Below are 10,698 nucleotides of genomic sequence, written 5' to 3' on the forward strand. Positions count from 1 at the left end.
TCTTCTGTTTTGTTTTGTATTGTTTTTTGAGATGGAGTTTTGCACTTGTTGCCCAGGCTGGAGTGCAATGGCATGATCTCAACTCACCGCAACCTCCACCTCCCAGGTTCAGGCGATTCTCCTACCTCAGCCTCCTGAGTAGCTGGGATTACAGGAATGCACCACCATGCCCAGCTAATTTTGTATTTTTTGTAGAGATGGGGTTTCTCTATGTTGGTCAGGCTGGTCTTGAACTCCTGACTTCAGGTGATCCACCCACCTTGGCCTCCCAAAACTATTAACCATTTAGTAAGATAAACTAATATTTTGAAACAAAACAAAACAAAACAAACAAACAAACAAAACCTACTTGTCACCTCTCAGTTGTAGTTTTACACTTTGGATCTTGCTTTACTTTGCTCGTGTAACTTCCCCAACTAGAATGTCTTTTGCATTCTATCAAAATCCTGTTTAAGCATTCAAGTCTCAACTCAAATCCTTCCTCTTTATTCTCCTAGTGTCCCTGGCTAAATTTCTCTCTCCTTTCCCTGAACCCTCATGCCCTTACTTTCTGTACCTCCCAGAATGGCTTTATTTTATATTGCCTTTTATTATATGATTTATCCCCAAATCTGCCAGAATCTTGTACATCACAGGTGCTCAGTTCTTATATGTTGATGTATCAGTAAACACTATTGTAACTGGTTAATTAAAATAACTGGACTTGATGGGCTACAATTATAAAAGAGCTTTTTTTTTTTTTCCAGGCAACTACCTCCAAACCCTTTGGGGAATCATTCTTCTCTGCCTTGGATGAAATATGGGGCAGAACACAGAGTTTTCACTCTCAGTTTTCACTCTCTCTCATAGCAACAAATGGTCTCCATTTTTAGGTGTAAAAAGCCTGGACCCATTACTTCCTACTGCAGCAGTTAGGCACAACAGACCACATGGCAACATGGGCAAATCTTCACAGCAATGGTCCATGAAAAACAAGAAATCAAACAAGCTAATGCAGAGCTATTTACATTCATGGAAAATACACACACACTAAAATAATAATACAAAGTTTTCCAGAACACACTGGAACAAGAAATACATACGGAACCCATTAAAATGGTTTTCCATGGGGAAGAATTGGAGCAGGGAGTGGGAACAAAAATGCATAAATGTATATAACAAAAAAAGCTTTTTTGTAAATTCATGATACTAGTATGCCAGGAACTGACGTGTATAACTGACTCAATCCTCTCTCCTGCCCGCTCACTCCCTAAGAAATGTCTGCTCCTATCTAGTATTGGAGGACCTTCCAAGACCAGACCTACCAAAGAGAGAAACTGTGGTTGGGTGAGGTGGAGGCAGTCAGCTCCCATAGTATTTCCGTCTGGCTGCTCTTCTCCTCTGCTACTCACAGTGATGCCTCTGGCTCCTCCAGGGCTCAAACAGCAAAGGGAGTTAGGGGCAGAAAATATCTTATTCAGCTGGGTATAGCAGCGGTGTCATCTAGCAGTGGTGCCCTGTATATAGTCAGTGTCCACATGCTGACTGGAGCCTTCTATTAAGAGAAGCTCTGTGTCCACTGGGAAACCTCTGCTCCTTTCAGGTCCCTCAATGTGGACAATTCCTCCTCCAACTGGCTGCCCACTGCCTTCCCATCTTCTACCCCTTTACTGAAACCACATCACCCCTGCATGGCATCCTCTTTGGCATCTTTTCAAGATGATCCACATCTCGTTGCCTTCCATGAGGTCCAAATCTGGCTCACAAGAAGCAACCATGATCCCTGACATCCCCTTCACCCCCATCCCATGTCATGAAAATCAGGCCACTCCTGGCCGTGCTTTTGGTCAGCTCTGTCACCAAATGTCATTCCAGGCAGTCTTTTGCCTATCAGTATTTTAAGGCTAAAATGCTAGTGGCCATGCTCCCCAAGCCCGTAGCAAACCCTCAAGATCTCTAGCTGTCCCTTCACTTGTCTTGAGTTGGGGCACAGTAGGGGGAATCAATGGCCTGGCACTCTCATCTCTCCTAAAGGAATTCTCTCTCTGAAGTCTCTCCACTGGCCTTTAAGCCTCTCCTCACGTGCATACTAGGAGAGTGAAGGAATTAGAATCACACCATCACCCTACAAGTCCCACACATATGGTCTGAAATTTCTCTTTAAGTGTATGTGGAAAATTAATCTTCTTTTTTTTCTTCTCAGACTTAAGGTCTTGGCAGAAACTGAGACAAAAGAAAGAGTCCCATTTGAATACCCTGTTACACAAGCAAGTCTCTGCATCTCCATCAAAACAGAAAAATAAGCATCTTTTCTAGCATATTATTTTTTCAAAAAGCCAGACTGACTGATTTAAGGGCAGCACAAACGAAAAGCAATCATATTTTAAAACTTGAATTCTGAATAAAATGTTATACTCTTCCAAGTCAAATGAGCTATAACCTATTGAAAAACTCTGAAAAGAGTTCAAAATATCTTATTTGTTATACTTAGAAAGCAACTGTAATAAAATTTAGGTTGTCATGAAACAGAAACCAACAACTGTGATTCTAAATCAATCTTGTGTTATTAAAAAATTACTCTAAATTTTTGTGTGAGTTGATATATCAAAATAATTGTGGTAATTTTGCAGAAATATGGAAACAATAGGATATAATAAAAGGGCAATAAATGTATAATTGCATCTCTACTATAATTGCAACTGTGAGATATATTAATATATATGCATATGAACAAAGCCTTTGAAATAATGGGTAAGAGTACATATTTTTATGACGATGAGATTTGAGGTGTGGTTTTTCCTTTTAAAATTTGTAGTTCCTCTGGGAGGCGGAGTTTGCAGTGAGCCGAGATGGCGCCACTGCACTCCAGCCTGGGCGACAGAGTAAGACTCCATCTCAAAATAAAAAAAATAAAAATAAATAAAAATAAATAAACTGTAGTTCCTGTGTTGCTTTTCCCAATTAAAAATAAATAGGTGAGAAGGACTGAATGGGAGAGTGCTGTGCTGGCTTATGACAGAACTATATAGAATATCCAGTAGACAAGATAAGTAAGGCATGCCAGTGCCCCATGACACAAGGCAGTCTGACACTGATCACTCCCGATGCCCTGCTGACTGTGCCCATTACAGCTGGCTGCATCCTGAGGGAAGAATTCACCTTGGAAGAGGCATCCCTTGACTGAGACTGCTGGAGATGGGGAGGGGGCAGCTAGAGTAGAGCTTGAGGTCTTCTCAGGCAATAGGAAAGCAAAATGAGTTTGGAGTGACAGATCCACAGGAGTGTTAGCAGGAGGCAAGGATGTGAGAAAAAGCAGTCCAGGGTAGAGGTAGCCTTAAATGGCAGGCTTGGTATTCTGCCATCCAGGCCATCCAGTAGAGAAGCAATAATCCCAGATCTGAGTTAGAAGAACTGAAACGGGAAGAATGTGGAGGAAGCAAACTTAATCTAGGAGTTATCTCAATTTATCCAGAAAACAACATTTTTTCTCATAAATTTTCTGACTTAAAATATCCCTTATAGAAACTGCCTCTGAAGATACATCTCACAGATTTAAATATGATTTTTGAAAGTATAAAGTGAAAGACTAAAGTTTGCCTATGCCCTAGCACCTATTGCCCAATAAATAAAAGAGCAAACAAATTTATAAATTTTGACCCAGTTGCTTTTGATCTAATGAATTTTTAGGAGAGCCAATTTAAGTTGGCTGTAGAATAATATGATAATAATTATAGTAAGTGTTTCATGAGCACTTGCTATGAGCCAGGTACCATAAGTCTTTCCTCCTTCAATACAACAACCCTGTGATAGAGGTTCAGTTGTTATCCCCATTTCATAGAGAAGGAAACTGAATGTAGGAAGTCACTATGCCACGTTACATCACATTACTTGGATTGAAATGCTGTGCCTCTTATCTCAAAACTATGCTCTAGCCACCACACTTCATTAGTAAATAAACAAAAGCAGCTGCTCTTGGCAAAGAGTATAGCAGGGTTAGAGGTAATAACACTGCTCCTAGCGACGGTGATCTGACCGGACAAGAAGCACTTCACCTCTTTACACCTCAATTTGCTTAGCAATCAGTGGACTTAGTAATTGCCTCTTTTTTGGGCAAAGTGATGGGGGATAAGATCAGTTTTCCCTCCTGATCTAATTGCATAGCAGGCAGCTAAGCCATGGCAGCCCATAGGTGTGGATGGAAATCAGGGGTCACTTACAAAGTGTGGTTTGTGTTGGTGACCCAAGCTCAGCTACCTCAGCTATACAATGGGCATAATAATAATAGCATCTACCTCCTAAGCTGGGAGTGAGGCTCCAATGTATTAATATATTTAATAGATTTAAAATTGTGCTTGACAAATAACTAAACATTAGCAAATGTTTAGTTATTTCATTAGCTATTCATTAGCTAAACATTAGCACTGTTGGTTTTAAAGGTAGAAACTTGGCTACCAGGGATCACTGTGGACATAAACATGTGTAACCTCCAAGCGGAGACAGAAGAGAAGCCCACACTTACCTTAGCCTCCTCTCCGTAAGCTAAGATTAGTTTGGCAGATTTGTTAGCTATAATCTTGGCCAATGAAAGCAGAACTCAGATGAGATATGACAGGGATGGAGAAATAGGTGTCAAGAAATAATAATAGCTCCTAATTTTTATCATTTCTATGGTCAAGTACTACATTAAGAGTATGCTGGCTTGGTCTTATCTAATCCTCACAGTTCTCTGAGTAAGCATTATTAACTGTATCCCTCATCTGGGGCTCTACTTCCATCTCTGTAAAGTGACAACAATGAGGGATGAGGATTTGTTCCTGGGCAATCTGATCTCAGAGCACACAGTCCTAAGCTCTGCCCTCACTGCGTGCATCTCCAGGGCCTGTTACCCAGCACAGATGTCAAGGTGGGTTGTCAATAAGGTGTGGGGTTGGGAGGGCCAGAGGCTGAGATACATGAAAATTACATCAAGTCTATACAAGCGTTTGTAGAAATATTATAAGCTCCGAATACTTTGATTTGCCCTGTTTAAAATTATATTTAAAGCCTCAGTCCACAAGTTTCAATGGTACTTCATGAGAAACTCAAGTAAAGTCTGTTGGCAGAAGCGCTTTTGAAAATACAAAACAAGGCATCTTTTACCCTCAGCTTAGAAAGGACAGAGGTAAGAGAATATTTACCTACTAGTTTTATACAGTTTAGGCTAAATCTATAGTAGTTATTCATTTTTTTTGTTTTTTGAGACAGAGTCCTGCTCTGTTGCCCAGGCTGGCACGATCTTGGCGGCCCACTGCAACCTCCGCCTCCAGGGTTAAAGAGATTTTCCTGCCTCAGCCTCCTGAGTAGTTGGGACTACAGGTGTGCACCACCACACCTGGCTGATTTTTGTATTTTTAGTAGAGATGGGGTTTCACTGTGTTGGCCAGGCTAGTCTCGAATTCCTGACCTCAGGTTATCCACCCACCTCGGCCTCCCAAAGTGCTGGGATTATAGGCATAAGCCACCGTGCCAGCCCATTCTTTCTTCTTTTTAATGGAACGCTTCACAGATTTGCATGTCATCCTTGAGCAGGGGCCATGCTAATCTTCTCTGTATCGGTCCAGTGTTAGTATATGTGCTTCCAAAGCGAGCATTATCTGTACTTATTCTTCATATTTATTTCTATCTTAGAGAGAATTGAATTTCTCAGATCCCTTTCTAAAAAAAAAAAAAATTATGAAATTCCTGTAATAGAGGTATTTTCATAATTATCTTCCATGTAAGATAACTGTAACCTTGCAATGCTATTTTTATTATAGAAATTTACACATTTTGGAATGTTGTGAAGAACTGTGTTGGTCACCTCAAAATTGTAAAGCATGCCACAGAAGGTTGGATTTGCTCATAAACTTTATGAAAACTAATGTGCTAACTATATAGATTATTATAATCAACACAAAATATCAAATCTGTGAACTCTCTTCTTACATTAATAGCTGAAATCCTTTCCTCCTTGCAGAATTTTTTTAATAGAATACATAAATAATTAAAACTCTTATCTGAAAACACTGCCAATGTTCCCTCTGTTTCTTGCACAAGCCTGGAGTTCATCTCTAATATGGAATAAAGTGCCTGTCCTGTTGATTTCACAGAGATGTCAGGAGCAAAAGAGGTCATGGAACAGACTGGCGCTTTGTAAACAGCATGGGGTAAACAAACCTAAGGGGATAAGATTGGCTGTAGAAGACAGGCAGTATGTTGTGTGCAAGATTAATATTTCCCGTTGTTCTGATACTTGGTTGTGAACCAAGAAATCCTGTGTAAGTCACAGCACATTCCTATATCACAACTGAGCAATGTGGAAAGAATACTGGGCAGTTAGTCAAATAGCCTGTTTCTATGTTTCTAGTCCCAGAAAGGACTGGATTTATCTCCATACTCCTTCCAACGACTAAAATCCTGACTTAGCCCAACTCTTAGAACTAGAAGGAACCTAAAAGGTTATGTAGTGCCTGAATCTGTCTCCAACCGTGGAACCCTGTGCAATTCCCTTTACCCTCCTGGTGAAGGGGCATTTATTAGGTGCTCGATCATATATGTTGACTAACTGATGCCCTAGACCACCCATTCCTTATCCATAAAAGTAAAAATGGGGGCCAGGCATGGTGGTTCATTCCTGTAATCGCAGTATTTGGGGAGGCTAAAGTGGGAGAATTGCTTAAGGCCAGGAGTTCAAGATCAGTCTGGACAACATAGCTAGACCTCATCTCTATTAAAAAAAAAAATTAAATATTTCAAAAATAAGAATGGGTGAGATGATCTCTGAAGTAATTTGCAAGTTTAAACGTTCAGGATTTGAATGCATTCAAAAATGCTACCAAAGTGGAAATGGAAGTCTAAGGAGATTGGTTATTTGTGAGGCTGTAGGTAGGTCATTTGGAGGGAAAAACCCAGGCCATCCTAATCCCAGATAGCCTTAGAATTTCATTCTGTACTGGTTTGCCCTCATCCATCCCTTCCTCCCTCTTTCTGATTCTCCTTCTTAATTCTAAATGTAAGTCTGCTTAGAAATTTCTCCTTTGCACCAAATGTGGATTATTTGTAAATCCACTAGGGAATTGATTGTGGTTGATGCAATGCTTTTAAAAACTGAAATTATTGGCTGGGTACAGTAGCTCATACCTGTAATCCTAGCACTTTAAGAGGCCAAGGTGGGCAGATCACCTGAGGTCGGGAGTTGGAGACAGCCTGGCCAACATGGTGAAACCTCATCTGTACTAAAAATACAAAAATTAGCCGGGCATGGTGGCACACGTCTGTAATCCCAGCTACTCGGCAGGCTGAGGCAGGAGAATCACTTGAACCCAGGAGGCAGAGGTTGCAGTGAGCTGAGATCGCACTACTGCACTACAGCCTGAGAGACAGAGCAAGACTCGGTCTCAAAAAAAAAAAAAAAAAGAAAAAAACCTTAAATTATTTTTAAACCTAAATAAATATATACATCGCCAATAAGCTTGGAGCACTTTATAGGTTTTTTTGAACAGTGGATACTCTCAGCACATAGCTCTAGATAGAGGTGACTAGGGAAAATAATCATATCTCACTTTCCAGAGAGCAAAAACCATGGCCCAGTGGTGTCTGCTTCACACCAAGCTGAATTCCCTTACAAAGAAGATGTGGAGCAGAGCTGAAAACCAACCCCGGAGAATGTGTGTCTTTGAACGAAATCATCTCCAAATGCCCTGGGAAGTGCTTGCAGGCTTTGTTTGTGCTGCCCCAGAAGGGAGACTTTTCACAAAGGAACTGTTTTTCAAAGAACAACAAGCCCTGCTATTTTAAACTTGGGGGTGGGAGATCATATCTGGACCGTTTACACAAGTGAGTGCTGGCTGACTGACATCTAACCCCAGTGTTTGCTGGCTCCAGCTTTCCAAGTAAAGCAAAGAGAGGGACTTGCTTCTGATACGTCTTGAAGCCACAGCAGATGAGTTGTCCAGCAATATTTGAATTTTACAACATGGGCAGAAAACCCTGCTTAGAAATCCTAAACAAGGACAGGCTGGTGATGTTTATCCATCGAGTGGCCTTGGGAATTAAAGGGATGTTAGAAAGCCATGGAGGACACTTCCCGAGGCTTCAGCACAGTCAGCAAACACAGGACTTAGTGCATGCTAACCCAGTGCTCTATGTGCGTATGCATGCGTGTGTGTGCATATGCGTGTGTGTGTGTGTGTGTCCCTATTATTGCTACAGGACAGTGCTGCATGATTCTAAGAGTCAGACTATCTGGGCTCAAAACCCTGCTCTACATTAGCTGGCCTCATAAGCTCTCCAAGCTGCAGCATCCTCATCTGTACAGCAGGGACAGCAACACTGGTACCTGCACCCTGGAAGGCTATTGCCAGTGATCGGATGGGCTGACACAGAGTGCCAAGCGGGCCATTGCTGCTGCTAGGACTGTTTACCCCCAGAGGTACAATGAACCCCCCACCAAACATGAAAGTGCCTCTGACCCTTCCAAGTCCAATAAACTGCTGACTGTTAGGCTTAAAAGAATAAAAACAACAACAACAAATTGTCCACCAGAACGCTTCCAACGCTTTCTACAATAACATGAGTTCAGAAATTCATAAAGAGAAGCAGCCAGCTGTGGTCAATGAGACAAGACAGGAAAAAGTGAGCCCTTACGGAGGTATAGTTCCCCCAAAAGGACTATTCTTTTAAAAACACAACCCTAAATCTTTCCAGGAAACCAAAACACAGCCAAGCCTGCTCAGTAGGGGGGAAGAATCACATTTCCCCTTTCCCTACCAGAGGTTTAAAACTAACTAGAAACACTGCAATGACTGCCAGTAGCCAGTTAGCACTTAAAAAAAAAATAATTTTCCATGTATAGAGTCTGAAAAATAGAGGATCAAACCAGTACAGCATTCAAAGAGGAGACAAAAGAGAAAAAGTTACCAGCTACCTCTTGGGTCTTTCAAAGACCGCAGTGTCATCCCTGTAAAAGAGAGTGTGAGGTACTCACCTTTCTATAAGAATGAAGGACTCATCACCTTAAGCACTGAATTCTGAGAAAGCCTAGGCTCCTGAGCCCCCAGCCCAGATTTCCTTACAACGCAGCCAAATGCCTTTGCAGAGTTCAGTTCTGCCGGGTGGGGGAAGCGAAAGGGGAGCAACAAAGTTCCTGCATGTCTTACCACCACTGTTTTAAAAAGAAATAAAGAAGAGTCACTAACCTTGCCTCCAGTCCGGGAAGCGAACCGGGCCTGGCTGAGGCTGTCTCCCATAGCAAAGCGCCCCAAAGTTAAGGAGCTGAGCCACCACGGAAAGGTTTGCAAGCCAGCTCCTCTGGGCACATGGCATGATTCAGATGTTGGGGAGAAGAAAAGTCAAAAAAGTTTTAGCCCTCAGCTCCAGAAATCAAGTGCTCGCCTGTGGCCCAGCAGGAAGATGGAGGGGTGCATGGTCCAGGCGCCAGAAGGCAGCGACTGCAAAGCTGCCCGCGATCTCCCTGTGCTTTTTTAAGCAGAAAGGAGCTAGACACCTTTTTCCCCTCCCTCCTCCTAAAAGGGGAGTGATTCAGCTGACAGTGTCCGCCTTCGGCGGGGTGTGGAATGGGCCAGAACGGGATGGCGCAGCCCACCCCGGTCCCCACCCCTCCGCCTCCCGCTTGCCCCGCGGCCTCGCAGCCCGCTCGGTGCATCTTCCTCAGGGACTCCCACCCCCGCGCTCCTCCGGCCCCGCCCCGAACGCCGGGCCCAGCTGGCCGAGCAGGCCAAATAGGGGAGACCCGGGAGAGCCGCCCTGGGAGGCACTGGAGGAAGCTGTGAGTGAGAGGCCCCCAGGCCAGCCCCCCAGCGTGCTTAAATACAAGCTCAAAATGATGAGAACAGAGTTGAGGCAGAGCGGGGCCCCACTCCCTCCATCCTTCTGTGCTCAGCGCTGCCCCCTCCCCTGCTGTTCTCCAAGTTCCTGAACTTTTCCCAACATCGCTCTGTCAAGACTCCTCACCCACTCGGACCGCTCTGGGATTCTCTTCCACTGGAAAAACTAATAGGCGATTTTTCTCTTTGCCAAGTCACACAAAGGGAAATGGGCTGCGCTAATCTGCTAATGTGACCTCAGACAAGCCCCCTCATCTGTGCAATGAGGTGACTGCAGCAAATGCCTGTGGGCCCCTCTGAGTCTGCAGATCTCTGTGCGGCTCTTCTGCTTTTAGAACCCTATCTTTCCTAGCCCACCTCCATTCACTCAAAAGGAAACCAGGAATTAAGTCAGCCCAGGAAGGTGTTAAGGTATCTCCTCAGTTTCCCAGAACTGGCTACCCTGGAGGGGGCGTCCATTCATTCAGAGGCTCAAGCTTTTACATCGGTGAGAGAATGCCACAATCCAGGACGCTTGCCAGGCATCTTGAGAATTTACTGGGCTAATCCAGCCAAGATTTTTCACCTCTGAGCTGAAACAGGCCTCCTTACTCCATTCAGGAAGAATTCGGCCCCCAATATTGACTTTTCCCTGGCTGCCAGCCAACCACATGTGTTAATCAAGAGTTCTGGGATACCAGCTCACTCAACCTTGTATAGGGCAGAGCCTCCAAGGCAAACTCAGTGGCCCGAAAGCAAGGTGGTCCTCTCAGATGTGGAACACATGGGCACCATGACTCTTAGAGGTATATGCTAGTTTCCTATTTTTGCTGTTACAAGTTACCATAAATTCAGTGGCTTGAAACAACTCAAATTT

The 10,698-nt window shown here is 43.4% G+C and overlaps 1 protein-coding gene and 1 non-coding gene across 3 annotated transcripts in view; both read right to left on the minus strand.

The window, feature by feature from the left end:
- ADAMTS12 (ADAM metallopeptidase with thrombospondin type 1 motif 12) overlaps window positions 1-9,456 on the minus strand; it is a 364,317-nt gene extending 354,861 nt beyond the window's left edge. For both annotated transcript variants that reach the window (XM_032135811.1, XM_032135809.2), the window contains exon 1: window positions 9,195-9,456. In XM_032135811.1, the coding sequence (XP_031991702.1) occupies window positions 9,195-9,321 (127 nt within the window). In that variant the 5' untranslated portion in view covers window positions 9,322-9,456. The remainder of the gene's footprint in view (window positions 1-9,194) is intronic.
- On the minus strand, window positions 5,503-5,609 carry LOC116457196 (U6 spliceosomal RNA). The gene has a single exon (XR_004244957.1). It is a non-coding gene; the product is annotated as a U6 spliceosomal RNA (small nuclear RNA).
- Window positions 9,457-10,698: the final 1,242 nt, after the last annotated feature.

The sequence above is a fragment of the Hylobates moloch genome, unplaced genomic scaffold, assembly GCF_009828535.3.
Source record: "Hylobates moloch isolate HMO894 unplaced genomic scaffold, HMol_V3 SCAFFOLD_17, whole genome shotgun sequence".
Taxonomy (NCBI): Eukaryota; Metazoa; Chordata; class Mammalia; order Primates; family Hylobatidae; genus Hylobates; species Hylobates moloch.